Here is a 21910-nt window from a genome sequence, read left to right as displayed (position 1 = left end):
GAAATGCTTTTGTTTTACCAGGGAAGCCCGAGCATTTAATATGCAGGCCTGTCCTGTGAACTTTAAGGATTTGGGTGCAGATGGTGGGGGGGAATCCAGCCCAGCCCTTCACAAGCCGCTGTCCCTGCAGGAGCTGCTGCAGAGGGTATGTTGCCTCTTTCCACCCTTTAACAAACACAGTAACTAAAAAGTCTCCAGTGGAGGTGTGGTAACTCCATGTGACTCTTGTATACAAAACCACACCAGCACAAAATCCCCATGTGCAGCTCTGATCCCTCGGTGAGTCCCAGCCACGCAGCGTGGCACTCACTGACATCAGGCCGTTGCCTTTCCTTTAAGCATGGATGTCTTTGTCCATGGGAGCTGAACCAGCACACAGATCTGCACGGTGAGACTTGCACTGGAAGCACCACAAGAGCAGTGAGAACAGCAACTTTCAGAGTAAGAGTTGTGCAGAAAAACTGAGTGGAAGCAGTGCCTGTTTTGCATTGATCAATAATGCCTTTTTCAGTGTTTACCGGGAAAAAAAAACAAACTGAAACTGCTAAAGGAAATTATACTTAGGTAAATGTTTCGTGTTGTCTTGAAATACTCTTTTCAGCCTGGGCATGCAATTTGGTTTGGTAGCAGAAAGCTTGTCAAATAGTAAGCCAAAAAGTTGGAATTTTCAAAGGGAAGTAGAGACAAGCAACTGCTGCATGTGTTCAGGGCAGTCTTAGCTCCTGCTTATTTCTCGGAACATCTCCATGGTGAGGGTTAATAGGGGTGAGGATGTGTCAGCCCTATGCCAGGTAGTGGATTTCAGCCTGCAGCAGCACCAGCCTTTGCAATTTTACCACAGATTTTGTTGCAGTTGTTTTTCAGAGCTCTGGTTCCTCATAGCCTGTAATTATGTGAGAGTTTCAGCATTCTTTAAAGCTGAAGGTAAATTGACAACTTTTGTGATTGTACAGAATAGCTTGAAAACAACCAGAAAGTTTTAAAAGGAAGAAGGGCAAATAGAGGAAACCCAAAATTACTTTTCTTTGAAATCTCAAGATTTGTAAGGCAAACTCGTGATTTTGTGGCCTAGGACAGGACTGCTAAGTGCTTGGTGTTGGCAATGCTGTGTTTATTTTCCGTGCTTGGATTTCTGCATGGCTTTATACACGTTATGAAAAATGCAGTATTTTATGTTATTTTTTAAAAGGAAGCAGATCGCTTTGTTGGATGATCTCCAAACCAGACTGTAACATACAATAAAAATTCTATAGTGCACTGTAACAGACTACAAAAGGCTAAGATGTCACTTTACCAGCACAAAACCCAGGCACATTATGGAGGAAGAGAATTATAAGGTATATCACTTGTATTTATGGCCAAAAAGAAAGAAAAAATATACCGTGTTTGTGTATACTGCATATTGAAATTACAGAACAAAATTTAATTAGATCTTTATAAGTAAAATCCACATATGCTGATTTATGATATATTTATTTCTCAGCCTTTGAAATGATGGCTGCCTTCACTTTGAAAACCAGTCATTTGCAGACATCAGGTCTGTAATTCACAAACTGGCACAACCAGAAGTTTGTGGATTTGAGTCTGGCAAATGCCAGTCCCAGCGTATCTGTTTCAGAGGCACATGCTGGGATTCCCAGTGAAGGAGGCAGGGGAAGCGTGCTGCAAAAGGCATCTCTAACTTTTTTTCTTTTTTCCAAATGTGTAATTTTTAAGATTAAGTCACTTGTTCATTAAAAAACACCACTAATGTAATACATAATTATAACCAAAGACAAAATGTATGATCTTTGTAGGCTCCATCTAAATGTCCCCTTCCCTAGAGGGAATACTTCATGCTATATTTTCAAAAAATATGTGATTAGTACCCAAGACATGAATGAGAACTAAAAGCAACTGGCACACAGGCCTTTCTCGTGTGAGACAAAGAGAGCTCGGGACTGGATCAAGACGTAATTAAACGTGCATATGAAAGACTAGATCGAGATGCCTTTACTCCCACTAATGAAGTGTCAGTTTTCCTGAATTGCACTGCTATACCACGGACTTCCACTTCTTTGCCCCAGCACTGAGAGCAAGTCAGACACCTGGCTTCCTCTCCAGCCTTGAGCAGGTTTGGAGGTTGGTGCCTAAATGACTCCTGAGAACAGGAATTGAAGCGTGATTTCTTGATGTGGTTTGAGCCACATTGTAGTTTGCTGCTGCTGGAAGAGGGAGATCTTGTTCTTCCATCTGCCTCCCAGCTTCTGGCCACATACTCCTGCTAGTCGAGCTCTGTACTCCAACCGGTGGATGGGCCACAGGGTCCCGATGTGAAGCCCTCAGCTCTTGCAGGGACACCCTGGCTGCTGGACGCAACATGGCACACAATTCCCTGAGTAATTCTTCTTTGCACAGTCCCAGAGTTGCCTCCAGATGCCACACAGAGGTCTCCAGGGAATAAATGCATAAGGACTCATCACCAGCTAACCAGGAGCGTTACCTGGAAGGTCTTGACTGAAGCCCTAGAGGAAGGTGATGGCTCAGGGTGAACCTGCGTGTCAGGCTCTCCTTTCACCCCTCTAAAACTGCAGTGACTTTAAAAGAACATGTCTGATCCAGTCATAGAAATAGGAGCTCAACTGGAGACAAAACAAGAGCTACTAGTTTTTAGCCACTTCTAACTGAAGGTATAATTGGATTTTAAACTTTTAAGTAAAATCCATAAAGGACTAAAGCATGTGGCAGGACTCTTGCTGGAGGGTGCATTCTGCTGCTGACCAAAAGGAGCCCGCAACAACTGATTTTTGACTTCGAAGAAAGAAATTCATGTCTGTAACCACTTTAGCCTCTGCTACAGGGGATGTAAAAGGCTGTGAGATGGGTCAGTAGTTTAGTTTTACCTCTAATCGCAAAGACAAGTTTATTTCATCTCTTGCGGAGATTGGTTTGTGTCTCTTACTATGGGGCCTTCACGTCACGGGGCCCAGCTTTCCTCTCTGAGTAAATAGGTAGAGGTTGAATGAGGCAGCTCTCCTAGAGTGGGACTGTCACTAGATGATGGCTCTGTCTCCGTGATATTGAAAGCAGACATCAAGGCACTTTTCACTAACACATTCCATCAATGCTAGAGACTTGTCATGCAGGGAGCAAACACCAAGTGAAGCAAAGGAAGCATTTACAATTTGCTGCCGTGAAAGGAGACAAGATAAATCAATAGGAACTAAATTAGCACAGCCAGCGGCCCTCACACCTACTTTGGAAACTCTATTAAAATCCATGGCCTAGAATTTGCAGGAGGGATTATATGCGTGAAGGGTGAGTCAAGATTTTAGAGTGAGCTAATGTAAGTGACACCCACTTCTCAAACTGCCTGAAAACACTTACTGCCAGAATGCGTTGCCAAAGACAAGAGTTCTAGTGAGTATTCGCTAGCTGTCATTGGCCTCAGATAAATATGCTGGGAGGGGAATAGTGGAGGAGTCAATCAAAAGATAACACTGAGTAAAGCTCAGTTGTATAACACAACAAGAAGTCAAATTTAACCAAAGCTGAACATATGTCTGAGTACTGGGGGCATAGTTAGAAGCACGGTGGCCCAATCAGAATCCAAAGAGAGTCATATTTGAGAATAACACACAGGAACAAGATCTGACAAACACCTCGTGTGATTGAGTTGGTTGTGTTATTGTGCTGCTCTTGGGTGACCTTTTTAATTCAACCGAAATGATATCTGTCCTAGGCGTTTGCAGAACTTTGTAGATTTATGACAGCATCCCACTGACACACTGAGGTACAAGAAGACTTGCTAAAAGCCAAGTTGAGGCAATTAGTCTTGCAGAAATCTGTTTACTGGCACAGTGAATGCGGCATTTGCAGGAAACATCCGGTGTGTGTGTTCTGTGCAGTTGATCCAAACATGCACAGTAATCTCAGACACTGGGATTATTGTAGAAGCACAGAGCAGGCTCAAATCTCCAGGGCCACATGTGTGTTGTAGTTGATCCCTGTGTATGTGATAAATCAAAGATTGCCAGTCCAGCAATTGCTGCTCTCAACCTGGCTGCTGGATATTGAGGAATCCTAGGCCAAGGTATAAAGTCCTCTGCTTCTGCCAGGCACAATTTGTACGAGAAAAAAAGAAGTATCCAGGAAAACCTGAACACATGGCAGCTCTGTGCAAAGAAAATGTTGCTGTCAGCACGATCAGTCCTGGCTCCCAGACTCTTACTATTTCACAGCACCTTCAGGAGAATTTCCTTTTTTTTCTAGTACTGACAGTAGCATGCTGGTAGAGCCCTCTGAACTTGCAGGGGAAGAAGAGCTGGACCAGGGCTGGCTGCACAGCAGTGGATTTTTCAGCTCTGTCCCTTTCCAGAGCTTCCCAAGGAAATCAGTATGTGCAGGCCCTGGCTCTACGCTATGAAAAGGGTAGAAATCTCAGAGTCACTTACCCAGTGCCTGCCAGAGGAACTGCAGGGGTAAACTAGTCTGGTCCTGCACCAGTTTGGCAGCTTCTGCAGAAGAACATGGGCTTCATGCAAGAGCAGAAAGGCACCACTCGAAGTTACAAGACAACTTAAAGTTGTCAAAGTAGTTACAGAACAGGGGCTTCTGCCAGTCTTGGTGGTATTCTTCAGCTGTATTTACATTTCTAAAGTGTATTGAGCCCTTCACCTGGGAGATGCTATAGAAACACAAGGCATTAATAGCATGGAATATGGAATAAAAACTAAACAATGTAGAACACATGCAATATAAGCAGGAAGAGAATTCTGTGCATGCTCTCTGCAATTGGCTGGGTCTTAAGCGTGCATTAAATTGCAGCAACTAAAGGCTATGGAGTACAGATCACAAACGTGAATTCCACTGCAAAACTGTCAGGGCAGAGATCTGACCAACATTATAAAATATGAGAAGTGATTTTAGGAGCCTCTGTTTTGATGAGAGGGATTTCAGAATCAAAGGTCAGCTGCACAGCGTTTTCAGAATATCAGGCGCCAGGATTGCTCTTCTCTTTTGTAAACCCCCTGATGTTTCTTGTGCATTGGCACTGCACCTCGCTGGGGGAGACTTTGTTTCACAATGGGATATTTGGGCACTGTGGTAATTGGGAACTAGGAAAAATTCAGAAGGACTTTCATGCTGAATCACAGCTTATCTTCTGCATAGCAGAAGGGAGGATTCCAGACCTTTTATTCTGCTTTTTACCTTTAAGAGATTTATGGCAAACATCTTTTTAAAAAATCATTGGGAAAGAAATGTCCATCCTCCCCATCTCTTCTGTCTTCCCTACAACAAACAGCTGGGAGATAATTCACTCGTAAGTGTTCAGGTTAGCTGTGTTGGCTTCGGTGTTGTGTGCATGCTGGAAATGAGCTATGGCTGCCAATGCCAACTAGATACTTGGGCACCACCCTAATGTACCATGTATATATATATATAAAACATACCTATATAGATCTTGTTTTTGCAGAGCAAGCACTAAAACCTGAAAGATGGGCTTGTGGAGTTTCTCTGGTGTATTGCTGGTGGGAAGGCTTGTCATTGCCCAGTGCTTATCTATGGGGCAGCTGCGGTAACCAGGCTGTTCTGAAGTGCAAAGTCCCTCTGATCCATTTTGGGGGACCCTGGGCCTGCATGGCAGGTGATGATAAGGAGGGCTGCTCAAGCAAAGCCTTTATGTGCTTAAAGATGATTGTTAGATACATTTAATATGAAGCAGATTTTCTCTTCTGCCTCTGTGCAGTTTGGGGGGGCTGGGAGAGCCTGTGGTGCTGGCACTCTGCCTTGGATGAGTGGAAAGGACCTTGCAGGGCTTCACTCAGTGGCTCAGAGTCCTCCAGGCATGAACCTTTTTCCTACTCCAGCACACTTCTACATCACATCTGGTTTGGTGACAGTGCCTGCAAGTTTCTTATGGACCAGACACTGCATAAACCGAGAGCAGCTGATTTCCCATCCCAGCAGAAAAATGCTTTTGGGGAGGAGAGGTGGAGGGTATCAGGTGGCCGTACCAGTACCATGGAGCACTGCAGAGCAGTTCCCTGGAGAGACGGAGGGCAGAGGGTACAGGAATGTCTGGGTGAGATGCTGGTGAATGGGCAGCCGTTGTGAGAAGTGCCCAGGTGCCTGGCCCTGAGCCCGGGCTTGGGGAGCACAGGGCAGGTGTCTGTGGGCTCGTGAGCAGGAGGGTGGCAGGGAGCTCCGCCGCCTGTGCCAGCATGGGAAGCTCCGCCACACTCAGCCTCCACCTGCGCCTCTGAAGTGCTGAGCATAGCCCAGAGATGGACAAGGACTTTGATGTGCGTTTAAAGAAATGTGCGTGGTGCCCTTGCTGAGGGAAGGGTGGTCTGAGGAACATCAGCCTTGTGCCTTGTTTCATCCAGGACACAAGCCATCATTTTTGTTGGGAGGGGACTTCGTTAGGGCTAGAAAACACTTATTTAGGAAATTTTGAATCCCTGGGGATATGTGCTGGCTTTTCAAATGGATCCAGCATAGGCTTACAGGAATTCAGAGAGAAATGAGCTGAGGAGCGATGGTGAGGCAGATCTCTCTTGCAGCATGTGGAAGCACAAGTGCCACTCTGTCCTGCCGAGTCTGGGCTGCTGCGCCTCGGACATGGCACAGCTCCAGCGCTCAGAGCTTCTCCTTGGCATCTGAGCTAGGTCATTTCTGCAGCTCCCCTGCATCCCCAGTTGTTATTAATGGCACACCTGGTGCCAAATAGGATCTTTTCCATTCTTAATCTGTGATTAACAAGGTTGTTAAAGTCATTCTCAGCTCTGCTGAAACCAAACAGAATTTTATATGACATACTGGGCAAAGGCTCTGTTTGAAGTAGTCTTTAATCTTAGTTCTAGGATTAAATCATATGTAAACAGTCACATTTTATCAGCTCAGCTACAAAGTAATTTATTTGTTAGTCTAATTTTAGTAACGTGTAGGTAATTCAATATTATTTGAAAGAGGTTATATAGGAGTGAGCAGATCTAATTTTCCACCAAGTAGAGCAAGTAAAGGAGTCCCCTGATCCCACAAAAGGCCCTTGCCTATTACAGATAGCATCACTGATTTTAGAAAAGCTATTCCAAATGTGTGAAAAAGCAGAATGACTAGATGTTGGCTTTGCAGGACCAAGGCCTGCCATTGTATTTTTTTGGCAGTGTTGTTTGACATTGCAGGACTTTTTTGTAAGTGCTAGGGTTGCATCTATTTTTACTGCATTGTGCAATTAGACTTTTAGGACAGAGCTATAACTATTGAACATTTTGCTGGAAGTTACTGTATCCCAATGGAAGAGATAAGCTGTATTTTCCTTAGAACTAGAGGAGGATATAACTATGGTATCCCAGTCTCTATGGCAAAGAGTTTTAGTGCCATTGCTGTCTGTCAGCTCTTTCATGCAGTTAGACTGTATAATCTTTTATCAGCCTTATTTATTTCATGGGCATTCAAAGGTAAGGAGTGATCCTTGTGAACATGAATATTAGATTAGATTAGCCTTTACTACAGGACTTGATTTTTCCTATTGGAAAAATCATTCTACACTGGAAATCTGAAAGATATTCCTATGTGAAATCTGATGCAGGATGTGAAACTATTTCCCTTTGCACGAAGGCATTTCAAGATGATTTCTGAGTGAACATGGATAGAGTTTTATTGCTGCTTGGCACTAACAGCTGAAGTAAGTTACAGGAGAAAAGGGGCTCAAAGTTGATAGGCAGGGATGTTACATAAAATTGAACTCTGTCCAGGAATATTCTACAAATCTCTCCTCTCCTTACAGCACTTGGGATTTCCAGGTGATTTTGACGGGAGTAGGAGACTCTCAGCAGCCTCCTGTGAAGGACTATGGCTCTCCTTCCTATTTCTGCTTCTAGCTAGACTTTGTAGACTCTACTTCCAAATCGCCTGACTGTGCGTGTCTTAATTCCTATTTAATAGGCAAGCCTTATTGTGTCATGGGGGAATTTCACCCATAAGTGCCGATCTTTTGTTTTTCTATTGGGAAATTCAGGCTGAATAAATGCCAAAGAAAGCTTAATATTTTCCCCTGATTTTCTGCCCAGTGTCTTGCATGCTTGAGTACTGGTCATACCCAGATCAGTATTAACTCACATTGATAACTGAAATTCCCCCTTAAGGGATCAAAGTTGTGTGATCTAAAGTAGGAATGCCTTAATTTGGGTTAAATTTATCTAATCCAGGATTCTGCAACATTTATAGCAGCCGGCCTGAGTTCTTGGCCATACACATCCCAGTTCTTTACAGAGTCAATGTTTACTGAAAAAATTTCCTCCATTTTTTTTGCCGTTCAGCTAGCTAAAGACATTCATTATCTGCCTGACTTGTATGTCTGTAATGGGGAAGATTTCAGTTTAAAATACTTTAAAGAATACTCTGAAATCACAGCCTGCAGGGCTCCCACTTGGTTCATGTGGTTGGGAAATCTGGATACCGGGGCAGAAAAGGCCAATATGAAAAGAATAATATGACTCAATTGACTGTGAAATTCTTCTAGGAACAGGTGTAATTGTGATCGTAAACATTTGTGAGATATTTTACTACCAGCTTTAATCCCTGCAGAGGGGAATATTTAGGAGTAGGAGAATAAATGTGAAAGTAACTTCAAAGGCTGAGTTAAAAGATGAGGAACACAAGACTCAGGTCTGGCCAAGAGCAGCCAAGCACAGAGGGGTCTGCAGCCATCATTTGATCTTGATCCATCGATGGTCTTGATCCATTGTTTTCCTCCAGGTCAGTGCATCTGTGACTCCAAGAGACCCTAATGGGGATCCTTGGGGTGGTGGTTACCCCAGCCAGAGTCCTCTCCGTCAAGGCCTTGCATTTTTCCATTAGTCCTGTTTCTTTAACGGGTTAACACAAACTGTGTAGCGAATTGATCACAAACTCCAGGAGGGGAAAAAATGAAGAGCAACATTTTGCAGCTGTGGCACTGTCTCTGCTAGAGAAAGTGGTGCTGTGTTGGAGTAGCTCTTTGTGGAGGGAGGCTCTAAGAAAATAGGTGAAAAAGGTTGTATTTCCTCATGCCTTGCGGAGGGCACAAAGCTTTCCTTTAATGAATGTGCAGGAAATGTAAAAGCAGGCAAAGGTCTGAGAACTGCGTAAGGAAGTTTGATACGGGCTGTAAGTCCTTCCTGTGCTTAGAGCCAGTGTCAGAAGGAAAATGCCATTTACATTCCACTGGAGCTCAGGTTTGCACAGTTCCTTGCAAAGGCCTCTTTGCCGGGTGAATTTTTCCCACTGCCATTAAGGAAACACAACTCATTGGTGATTTCAAAGAGGGAAAATGAGAAGCTATAAAGATAAATATGTAGGAAGTGCTATAGAGTGATAAGAAAACCAGGATGGTAAATCAAAGCCTAAGGAGGAAGGATATGAAGGAGCACGCAAGTATAAATCTTTCTAAACCTATCAAGGAGCGGGTGGGCCCTTTAGAGGGATGTGAATGGAGAGGCAGTGGTTGGAGCTGCTGAGAAGCTGAATGAATTCCTTGACTTGATAAGCAAGGGAGAGCAGCTAAAGGTCACATACTATAAGGAGGACAGGGAAGCACAGTGGTTTTCTATGTGGGGAGAGAGAGAAGGCATATTATTTAAAAGTTTTATGTGTGTAACCCAAGCAGACAGTTGGGAAAATAAAACTATTAAAATTGACAAGTCACCAATTTTAGATTAACTGCAACCTACAATTCCTAGACTCAGTTTCTGGCCTTGGTGTTTGAGAGGTCCCTGGGAGAGTGATGGTGTCTGAGGAAGGAGACACAGAAAGCATTGTCTTCTTATTTGAAAAAAAAAAAAAAAAAGGAATATAACAACAATTTAAAGGAAAAAGAAATTAGGCAAGTTGTAGAGAAAATAAAGTAGATATTACTAAAGGGCAAGCAGCAAGCAATGTCTGAGAGCCATTTGGTAGACAGTGAAGTGACCCTCAATACCCAGCAGTCTCACATTTCTGAAATCTGTACTCTAAGTAGGCTGAATGTGCATTAAAAGTGCTCTGTGCCTGTTACCACAAAGGTCTAGTTTTGGAGAGAGCTTTGAGGTGGTGCTGCTGTACAAACTGTATCACAGAGCAATGCAGTGCCTGGGGCTGCACAGGTCACTGAGAACAACTCGCACGCCGTCTTCCCAATTCCCCAGTCCAGTGAAAATGGCAAACACTTTCCAGTCTTAATGTTGTGATTTTTTAAAGTGTCCTGTGAATTTAAGTGCCAGTAACTGACAGTGTTTTACATCCACCCTGTGTTACTTGTCGCCAGCCATAGCAGTGGCAGATGACAAGCTTGGTCAAATTGGTGCTTCCAGCTGCCCTGATCTCTTGGGGCTAATGCTTCTGCCACTCCACACACATATGGGGTGGAGTCAGGATGCAGCTTTGTGCTCAAATGTCTTCATCATGGTCGGAACCATTGCACCATGGATTTGATTGAATTAGAGGGTCTGAGCCTTCAGACAGACACGCTTTCTTCCATATCCAGCCTCAGTGGAGAGATCTCATCCTGTAGATGATGTGCTGACGGCAGAGGACCTTTGTCAGGTTATTTTAGCTAAGCTAGTGTTTTCCAACCTTATTTTTACTTTATAGAACTCTAAACATTTGACACTGCAGGTTTGAACCCTTTTACAGCAAACCCGAGCCTATTTACTATATTTACTATCTCCTTGCTCATGTAAATTCTTAGGAGCTTTTCACAGACCTATAGAAAGAGGTGTGCCTGAAGGGACCACGGCTCAAACCCCCTGGTTTAATGAAGCTATTGCTGCTCAGAGCCTTTTATTTTCATAAGCTGTGTGAAGAGGGAGAGAAGCAAAGAGAGAAAGATGCAATACTGCAAGCTCTTCTCACCTTCAAGAAATTAGGAATACTCTTTATTTAGAGGAGAATTTCAATAGAGTTCCTAAGACTCGTGTCCCACTAAAGAGCAGAGGCACAAGGCTCCTCTTGTGAGGTGTCAAGTTACCCAGGAGACAGACTGAGCAACTGAGAAATGTTGGAAGTTTTTGGAAAAGAGATTTATATATAAATGTGTTACGGGAAAAAATACCTCTGTTCATACACATGGTAATTCTTCTGTCTTACTTTGTTTGCTATCTTTCTTTCTTTATTGTTTTCAAAGATTTAAAGGAATTTAATTAAAAAGGCAGTTTAACTACCCTCTTCTTTCCAAATAACAAACACTAAAATAAAATGAAGTGAAATATTGGAGAGCCTGCTTTATACCCCTTTGAAAACTAAACACAAAAGCCAAATGAGATCATAGGGTTTATCAGGCAGGATATTTCCAGAAAAGATGAGGAAGCACTCCTGCCACTGTACAAGGAATGGCTGAACCTTTGTCTGGAAAGCCATGGTCACTTCTCAACACCCATCTTTGGGAAGGATAAATCCAAAGTGAAACTCAGAAGGTGACTGGGACAGTAGGTAACACTTACAAGGAGTAACCAAAGGAGTGTGGGTCGTTCAGCGTAGCAGAGCTGAAGCGAGGGCACTGCTTTCTGTAGATGCAGCAGAAGGAAGAATATTATATAAATGAAAGGAAATCTTTGGTCAACAGAATGATTATAAACTGTCATGGAATACGCTTCAGCTGGAAATGAGGAGGGCTCTGGGCTTCTGAGCAACTGGGTTCTGCATCGGGACAGCAGGGCCAGGGTCCTATTGTGTAACCCATATACAAAAGGGATTGCATGCAAAGCTGTGGAAGTGGAGTCTGGCTGCAGTGATCATCTCCAGTCCTGTACACTCCCAGAATGCCATTAATTTCTTCCATTAGCCTGGTATTCCATAGGCAGCTGTCTAGCTGTGATCTTCCAGAGAGTCAAAAGTAGGCTTTATTATTTAGGTTTTAGCTCAGCTATAATACATCATTTAGAAAAGATCCTGCTGTGTTAAGATGCATGCAGTAACGTGGCAACATCCAGTGTATATATTAGACTGCACTCTGCTTTGTCTTTGTTAGCTTCCACGTCAGCAGGTAAGTGATCAGCATGGCCCAGACCTGCTGGTGGTGGTGCACGGTGCTGAGAGTCTGTCTCGGTTTTACATCTTTTGCAAGCCTGGTGCCACCGCATTCCTTAACCAGCACCCGGCACGCTGGTATCGATGCATCTCTGCTGGAATGAGCAGACACTGCTTTGCTCCTGGCTCTCCGCCTTTCTGCTGTTTCACTCTGTGGAAGGTTTCAGCTGCTTGGGCTCCTCTCCTTGAACCATGGCTCCCCCCGCCCCTGCACGCCCTTCCTTTTCCAAAATGCATTTTGAGGTTTCAGCTGTAGTAATCTGGGTGTGCATAGCTGGGGGTTGTCAACACCAGGATCCCTAAGCGGGGACCCTGGTCCTACACTCTGTGATGGAGTGCTCTCTTAAAGTTGGCTTGATGATGGGATCTAGAAGCTGTACCACTGTGTGCTTAATGGCCAGCAGTGACAGGTTTATGAAACAAGGCGTCCAGTGCCTCCAACAGAGATGGCAGCCTGGCTGTTCTCCTGGGCGCTGTCGTAACACTGATGATGTGTCTGCAGCTTTCTCCAGGGTATGCCGCCATGCCTTCCTCCTGCAGCAGCTGCATACCTGACTCTGAGAGCTCTCCCACCACTGTGGGGGGACTTACAGCACCTCCGGGGCTCCTGGTAGCTGCAGTTCGTCTCACTTAGTACCAGCAGCTGCAGGGGCGTCTGGAAATGGGGATGCAGGAAGGGAAGGGGCCTGTAGGGCTGCTTGCATCCCACCATTCGCTCTGCGGTACCAAGAGCTGTCGAGTGTGGTGGAGCAGGGATTTGAGTGTGGGTGCTGCCCAGCACGCAGGGTCTCTCTACCGGTCCCTCCCTGGGCAGGAGGCAGAGAGCAGAGCCCAGACAGAGCAGCACCCAGGTGTCAGATGTCGGTCTTAGCCTCTGACCAGCAAGAAGGTCTCCATCTAAATCAACAACAGCTCTCTGGACTTCGAACCATGGCGGGTGGATATTTTTAGAAGCCAATCAATCAGTGGTGACTGTTCAAGTTCAGACAAGTCAAACATAGCCTGCAAAGTTACACAGGAGCACTGTGTGTCATGGAAAGGTTGGTGAGCCTACTTTTTCAACAAGCTGTGCCAAATCCATGAGCTATCAGAGCTGGGTTCTTTTTAGAGATATAGCTATAAGAAGTAGAAGTGTAAACAGACTGTGGATTGTAAAACACACACTTTTTCAATTGAAGCAATAAATTACAGTTTGGGCTTCCACAGAAACCTTCTTTCAAGGTGCTAAAAGTGTTTTCCAAACCTGAACACAGCCCTAAGTTGAGGGTTTTTCATCTTGGCCTTTTTGCAGGTGAGGAAATTGAGGCACAGAAGCATTTAGGGGCTACCAAGGTAGCAGAGCGTCTCTGAAGAATCCAGCTTGTCTCCAGGGAAGTGTTGTGCTGCAACAGTCCTGGAAGAAGAAAACAAACACCTGCGCCCTGGCATTCCCCTTCACAGTCCGATTAGCTAAAATAGCAGCGATGGGGTTAGGTCAGCCTCAGGGCTCTGAACGGCAGTGGCAGAAGGGTGGCTTTTTGGTGGTTCTGCTACAAGGTAGCAGCATCTGAAGTGCTGGTAGATCTGTCCTCGAAGAATCTGAGCTGGAGTTCGCTAACACTGAGCACAGAGAAGATCTGATCCTTGCAGGAACCTCCAGATGCTATTCTAGTGTGTAGGGATGAAATAAAATAATAATAATGAATCATCTCACTCCCTGGAAAATGCTGTCACAGCCTGGACTCAGACTGAACCTCTAAAACCAGACACCATGTCAGTAGCCAGATTAGAAAATGTTGGTGTTCTGATTTCCAGAACCTCAGTTTATCCAGCTTGAAAATGGGCCTGATATTTTCCATTGTCATTGGCCATTGAGAAAAGAACCTGTGGCTCCTTCCCTGTCTGTTGCTCTGCTGCTTCTTGTCCTTCCCTCTGTTGCTGCAAGGCATCTGCTCCAGAGCTCCTCACCGGAGTCTTTACACAGCTGCACAAAATGTAGTGCCCGATCTGATTCTCAAATTGGGCTTAACTCATACGTTCAATGCCAGCTGGAGGGGCCTGCTGAGTTTTTGCTGATGCATCAGAAATATATTTTTAGGAAGGTTTCTCTATAATTATTACATTATAGCTACTGGTGGATTGCTCAGAGTATAGTAAACAATTGCCATACTTGTTAGAGGTCATGAATACAGAAAAACATTCTTCTGTGTGAGGTCTGCTGTTAAATAATAACTTGTCGTTTTATGGTGTAGTGGGAGTGAATGCCCTCGAAGGGACATGCTGACATTGTTCAAGCCAGTGATCCAGTTCCTCTAATTTACACCACTTTCTTAAAGCTGCTTCTCTGAACAGGAACAATGGATGCACTGAGGGACAACTGTCTCCCACTGCAGCCCCCATCATCTTGCATCTTGACCTTCTCGCTGTTTTCTCCGTTACCCGTTTTGTGGTAACACTTAGGTACCCTCATCACCAGAGGTTTAAGCCTCAGGGTGATGGGCAGCTGAGTGAGGAAAGCTGTTAATGTAACAGCTGTGCAGGTCCAGCTGCAGACAGAAGGAGTGAGTGGCAAGAGAAGGTGATCAGGCACAGTGAGATTATTAATGAGTAATTTCATGATCAGCACGTCTAATGAACAGTGTTCACCCTTGTGCGTGTCTGCTGTCTGATGTGGAGGGAGCACTCACTGCTGCCTTTTCCTGGGGGGATACTAATGGTGTCTGTATCCTCCATCTGTCATCTCCAGTGCACCTCTGGGAGCTTCACAGCTTTGAGAAATCCTCTTCTCTGTCTCATTGAATTGTCTGACATGTTCAAGAACTACTCAGACACACACACACTGTGATCACACATAAAGCTTTGTTTCCTTAGGAAATTCAGGCTTTACAACAACCACCTTGCCATTTGCCCAGACATAACGTGCAGTTGTGGTTTTCATGGTGCAGAAGAAATGCAAGGATACAGCTGTGGCTCAAATCAGTTAACAAAATGGGCAAATTATTGATCTCGGGGCCCCAGGAGTCCTATCTCAAGGCCAAAGCAGAAACCAAGAAATCTGACTGAGCTACAAAAGCTGGGGTAGAGCAATGAGCACTGGCCTGGGCAGGTGAGAGACATGTGATTTCTGATGTCTCTCAGTCCTTCCCTGTGGTGGTGGGGATCTGTCCCTTATTATATTGTCAAAAGAAAATGATGTCTTGGCAAACACATGGCAAGTGTTAAGAATTCAGTCTGGAAGGAGTTCAGCAGGGATGTGTAGGAGCTGATTGCAGCATTTCAAAGTCTTTCTAGAACCACTGGCTGGAGGGAAAAAGGGGAGGGGATGACATCTTCCACATTGCTGCATGCAACAACTCACCGGCTCTGGTGGTGTTTGGTAGATACCACTAAAAGCATGGCCAGGCTGGATGTGGTTGGCCAAAGACAGTCAAAACTGTGCTTTAACTGTTGTCTGACTTAGTGGGGAGTCATCCCTGGGGAACAAGTATCACTGCCCAGCAGACCTGACAGCGAGGCCCTTGGGCATTACCCCGCAGAGCCGTGTGATGAACCCAGATGCGCTAAGATTGCGCTGTTGGCAAGTGGGCTGCTAAGGGACGTGATTGTTTAGGGTGTGACTAGTTGCAAGTTGAGGAAAGGCACTTATGTGAAATGGGCCTCAAGGTTTGAAAAGGACTGCAGAGATGGAGGACCATCTTTTGCAGAAGAACCCCTGAGCAAGCAGTGGAAGAGCTGAAATGCATCTAATGAACCATAGCAGTGTATGAAGATGTGTTGCTGAGGTGAATTAGGATTTGAAGATGACAATTAAGTTCAACATCTGTGGCAATCAGGTCAATATTTGCAGCCTGGGAGGCTGACACAAGTCCCAGCTACTGCCACTGGAGTGGCGGAGCCTCCATTGCTGGTGTTTGCTCCCTGTGCAAGGCTCAGCATCCTTCTCTGCAGCTGCTGCGATTCATGGGGTTGGTGGCAGATGGCACACAATCCTCAAACCTGGAGAGGAAAAACACTTTAGGTGCACAGTGGAGCACAGATTTCTCTTTAATGATGGTTTATGTAGATTGGAGAGAGATATGGCTGAGGATGGACACTTGCTGCCTCTGGGGAGACTGCACTGAAGCCAGACACTGACAGAGCCTTCAGTTTTGAGAGCTCAGTACTTCTGAATTGTCAGCTTGCATCAGAGCTAAATATCTGCCCCCACTTCTGACCTCAGCAGCCACCCTGGCACTGGGGGAAGGAGCCAACCTTGGATACAGATCTGACACTTCCCAGACGCGTGGTGACCACCAGGCCCTCCACCCCTCCACACTCTTCATATTCATGTAGAAGAGGATGATTGAAGGAGGGAATGGCTGTCTCCATACTCAGCCTCCTTGCTTTTTTTGGTTTGCATTGCATGCTCCATGTTGTTTTAATGTAGTTCCTAGTATTTAATGCATTTTTATTGCTTTCTCTAATAACACCGACTGAGCACTACGAGCCAAATTAAACAAGCCATGCCAATAAGCCAAACATTTCACTTCAACCAGCAAAGCGGATGCCTCTTACCCCTACTCAAGCTTAGATATGTAAATCAAGGACCTCACTGCTCATCAGGGAGAACGAAGCAAATGGTGGCTGCGGTGCAGGTAGGGCAGAGCTGAGGCAGTGTCCCTGGCGTGGGTGCAGAGGCTGCTGTGTGCCCCCTCCCCCCACGTGCTGGTCTTACCACCCTGGGTCTCGAGGTGGAAGTCAGGCAAGGTGAAAGGCTGGTTGTTCTCAAGGTTGTAATGTGGCATCTTGTCTCATGGGCTTTATCAAGCTGGGTCTTGTTTTTCTGCGGCTGTAAGCACCTCTAAACCCCTTTGACTTCAGTGGAAGCTGGAGTTCGTGTTCTGCGTCACTGAAAGCCTTTCCATGCAATTAAAAACAACCCCAAACCTCCTCCCCTGGTGCTGATCAGTGGTGTGGTGTTGACGTAAGTGTACTGGAGTTTCACTTACAGCAGCTGGGTAGCTGGCACTTTTATAGGGCTTTTTTTTAAATTCGCTGTCTTTTGCACAATATTCCTGAAGTTTTTTTCTCTGTTTGCTTTTCCCCAACAAGCCCCAGCCTTCATCTCTGTCCTCTTAGCGCTGCTTCCTGTTGTTCTCTGTGATCTCCCTTGTTCCATCTTTCTTCTCTTCTCTGGTTTCCTCCCTTTCATTTTAGCCCTTTTTTGTTCAGACTGGCTCAGCCCATCCTCCCAAAGGGGAAGTGTATCTGTTTCATTCCCCTGTCTCCGTTTCCCTCCCAGCCCCACAGCTGTTCCCTTTCTTTCCCGTTCCTACAGGCCTCTCTCCAGCTCACAGCACCATCCACTGCCTTCTCTTTTTCCTCTCCATGTCCAGCCCCTTTCCTCCATCACTAGAGGTCAACAACAGAGAAAACAGAAAATGAACCAGGAGGGGGATGTTACAGCCAAGAATGATTGTGCCTGCGAGATGCCAAGTATTGTCTCACCAGCATTAGTCTGGACTGCTTTCATCTGGCTGGACAAGTTGCACCCACAGCTCCAGCACTGACATACAGTTTTTGATGTTTCATGCCACACAATCTGTCATTACATGTGAAAATTTTTAGCCTTTCACTCTGCCCAAGCCTGAAAGCCATAAGCTCAGCAGCAGGGATATGGTGGGGTGGCAATGTATACTTCATTTCTAACTTCCTTTTTTCCCTGCCATGTGCTGCACTTCACCAGCTAGGCCAGGCATCTGTAGCTGCAGTTCTCGGTGCTTTGGCCCACATAATTTTGTGTTTTCTAGTTGTGCTCAGTCAAAACTAATCATAGAGCTACAATCTCAGCTGGGACAGAAAATAATCTAACAAATTGGCTCATGTGCCATTACAGAAGATACATTCTGCCACTGATTCCTTCTGGCACCTTTGCCCTCCTAAGTGGTGTGCACCGAGGGAACACATGAACACCGAGTGCGACTTGTCTGTGTTACAGGTCTGTCTATTCACCTGTGCTGAATTAAACATACAGCTTAAAGGTGCAAAGAGCTTCTCACTCTAGAGGAAATTGGGCTGCATTTGGGCTGTGCCATGCGTATCTGCCTCAGAAACCATCTGACCCCTGCCTCAGGCATCTTTTACAGATTTAGGCAGTGATCAAATCTGGAAGGAGAACCTGCATGGGCTGATCTGTCAGCAAGTAAGCAAAAACCTAATACAGCCCACAGCCACCCTGTGTGCAGCGCAGGCAAGGGACTGAGACCCCAGAGCTGCTGTTTTGCTCGCTCCCCGGCTGTGATTGCATCTCCTACCCCTTGCCCCTCAGCCCTCCCTGTAATCCCTGACTCGGGCTTTGCCTTCTGCAGCAACAAAGAAAATGTCGTCAAAAACCTCCTTATACTGATGCAGCGGGAGGCTGTGATAGATACAGTCACGGCTGGGGAATGAGCGCGGAGCAGTGCCGAGCTGTCTGTGCCATTATTGTTCTCTGCTGTAAACTGGAAGCAACTGAGAAGGACAACGCAGTCAGTCCTTCTGTAACGACCCCCCTGGGACCTCAACAAACCTTCCGTGTTGCAGGGTATTCACAATAGTCAAGACTGGCAATTTGTTGTGTGAAGATAATAACAAAAATCCCTCATCTGCATTTAGTCTCAGTATCTAGTACTTTCATTGTGATTACTCAGCAGTGATGGACATTTGAACTGTGTTTTAAGCAAGTAAAGAAATGAAAGAGGGGAATATGTGAACTTCCAGGGCAAATGCAGGCTGTGCTGAAAGAGAAAACAATGTGGTGATTGCCTCCAGGTCAGTCTTGGTAAGTGTGACCCTCATGGGGATAGTTAAACAACTTCGCAAAGGGTTCTTGTTAGGGTTTGTTACAGGGAAGTCAGAGCGTGTCTCCTCTGGGGGCAGTGATCCGCTCTCACAGGTTCCCTCTCTCCGAACTTGATTCTGAGCAGCAGTCTGGTACCTCGGCATGTAGCAAATGCCACAGGTGATGCATGACCTTGAAATGACCATCAGCATTTTTAGTGGCAAGTACATACAGAAGTGAGATGAAGAAAAACTCCAAGAATATTATTAGCTTGCATTACCCCTTGCTAATGTAGATGACTGAATTAAAAGAAAAAGGTTGTTACACCATGCAAACAGTCCATTTCTGAATATATCATAATGGCCCTCTGGCAAACCCCATAGCCCATAAAAATGCCCACTCTGCTCATAGTATTTAATTGTTTTAGCTTTTGATAAATCATCTGTTACAGCCTGTTGAACATTTTAAAGCGTTTCTTGCTAATGGATTTTCACAATGTGGTTTAAGGGATGTTGTTATTAATAAATGTAACTGCACTGAATAGTAATTTGATAAAGATGAAAGAGACATTTATGAATTCCACTTCCCTTTCAGCTGTTGCTAGGAATTTTCACTCCTTCAGAATATATTGAATTTAATCTTCATTTCTTTTTGTTAAAACTCGGCTATTATATTCTGATGCTATAAAGAGAGTATCAGTGGAGTTGGATGAGTTGTGAAGTCCCCTGTGGTGGTGAAAACCCAGTTGTTCTCAGCATATCAGAGAGGTTTCCTTGCTGTGAGAGAAAACAAGACTGGCCCAGGTATCCCATATAGTACTGGTGGAAAAGTGTAAAGGCAGTTTGGGATTGAGGTAGGTTGTTTATTTTTTAAAGAAGATTAATGGATCTTAGTATTGATGGAAACATGAAAAGAAAATACTTTGTCCATGCTAGATAGTGAACTTCTGCTAACGGGCTGTTCTCCATTACGTTATCATTACAATGACTGAAGTACTTCATTGTGTATAAATTAATTAGGGACTTGCATTTCAGTACTGAACAGTGTGTGATTGGCTCCAGTGAAACAGGAAATGTGGAATGTCTAAAGGCTGGTATCTACCACAAAAATGGCTCTGTAAACACTTGTGGCACACAATAATGGGAAGTACTGTGAGTTATGTTGGGCCTGCATCATAAAATTATCATAGGGCTAAACAAGGGCAATTGTGAGGAGGAATGTTAGCAGAAAAAATGGAAAACATGTTCTTTTCTAAGAAGAGAGCTTTGCTTTATTAAGATTTGATCCATGCAGAGACTGACGTCTTTAGCACAGGAGACAGGTATTAATCGCAAGAAAGAATTTGTTTGCACAAGTAGCAGAAAGCTAGTTCTCTTCACAAATAAGAAAAAAATTAATTCTTTTTCTGGATTGAGCTTCTAGTTAAAGATGCATCACATCCACATGCAGAAACAGAAAGGACCAAAAGGCAGCGTGAAGCTGGAGAGGGCTGAGACAAGGGATCTGCTCCTGCCTCTCTCACTTGCCTGCTATGTGACATTGTACAGCTACTTCTCTTTCTGTGGCTCTTCCTTACCTCCCACCCTCTGTGTATTTTCTTTGTTAGCTCTTTTCAAGAGCAGAGAATTTCTCATACCTTGTGTTAGTACTGCATGTAATTCTCCAGATGCTATGGTAATATCATCAAGACTAATAGCTAGTCTGCCACCCAGCTCATTCTCTCAACTCGTTCTTTTGCCAAGCTGCGCATCCTTGTGAATAGGCAGCGAAGAGATTTATATATAAAGCAGTAATATGGATCTGCCTCTGATCTTAAGTATAAATCAGGGTTAACTTCAATGAAATTCATCAGGAATAAAATGGGTATTTGTTATAGAGGAACCAAGACATTCTGTACAAGATACACAAAGAGTACTTACAATAAAGTTTATAATTCAAGACGAGAAAATGGTGTGAGATCTTGGCTGCCTGCACCTTGCACTAAGACTTCTCTGTTGGGATGACTGTATTACATCATAATCATCCAGTTTTTCTGGACTACTTTCCCTGCATACTAGCCTATAAATAATCATTATTGGTATTGCAAGGAGGCTGTGGGTTCCTGAACAACCGTGACTGAATTCTTAATTTGTCAGTTACTGTTACAATGCATCTGTTTTTCTAATTATTTTAATTATCTTTTATATGCAAAGGAAAGAATACAAAATTACTTAATTTTTTTTTTCTTTCTAGATTCATGGGCTACTTGGAGGACAGACTACCTGTGGCTGTCTCTGTGTTTGTAAACCGTGGGTCTGGACGAACACGATATCCAGGGGTAAGTGTTTTGTGCATACAGTTTAGCAATGTAAGACCGTAGCTGCTCTCTGCAGACAATACCAATATGTTACCAGCATCCCATGGGGCACATCTTATTACTGGAGGAAGATTCTCAGCAATGAAAATGCAGTTTTATCCTTCTCAAAGTGCCCCTTGCCAAAGTCAGCCAAGCATCGAGAAGCACTTACTCTATTATGAGTGATGCATCATTAATATTCTGCTAACTTGCTAAGCGTGCAAGGCAGACACAGTCTTTCCTGAGGTTTCAACTTCTATCATGTCCAAGCGTTGCTACCCCCCTTTCTTTTGGCCCAGCTGTGCCCTCCTGGACATCCAGGGCCTGACAGCTCTAATTTCATAGAAGTCAATGGACCTAAAAGATAAGGTGTTGACGTAGGAGGGAGATGAATCAGGCCTGTGGCCAGAGTCCCACTGATTTCAGTGAACAGGGCTGCGGACACTGTCACATAGTCTTGAGGGCAGGGTGCTTTGATAACTTGGTTCTGAGGTGCCCAACTCAGTCGCTGTGCTATAGGAAGGGAGCACAGCTACCTGACGTGGGATGCTGAATGCTGATGGGTGGCCCAAAACATAGCTGTTGCCAAAGTGAGCTTATTTCCTCTTGCAGAGCTGGTCCGAAGAGCTCCTGATCCAATCTTGCTCCCTCCTCTGCCTCTCCCCAAAGGAATGCAGGTCCTGACCACACACACACTGTCTATACAGGACCTCTGCCTTGAACTTTGTGCCTCAGACTTCAGCTTTGTGAGCCCTTAGATGGCCTTTCTG

At 44.8% G+C, this 21910-nt stretch overlaps 1 protein-coding gene across 1 annotated transcript in view; it reads left to right on the top strand.

Moving 5' to 3' along the window:
* Positions 1-21099, top strand: part of COPRS (coordinator of PRMT5 and differentiation stimulator) — a 159570-nt gene extending 138471 nt beyond the window's left edge. The window contains exon 3 of the mRNA XM_074889198.1: positions 21038-21099. Coding sequence (XP_074745299.1) covers positions 21038-21090 — 53 coding nt within the window. The 3' untranslated portion in view covers positions 21091-21099. The remainder of the gene's footprint in view (positions 1-21037) is intronic.
* The last annotated feature ends 811 nt before the right edge of the window (positions 21100-21910 follow it).

This window comes from Strix uralensis, chromosome 19 (assembly GCF_047716275.1).
Source record: "Strix uralensis isolate ZFMK-TIS-50842 chromosome 19, bStrUra1, whole genome shotgun sequence".
Lineage (NCBI taxonomy): Eukaryota > Metazoa > Chordata > Aves > Strigiformes > Strigidae > Strix > Strix uralensis.
This window is presented reverse-complemented; position numbering and strand designations above follow the sequence as displayed.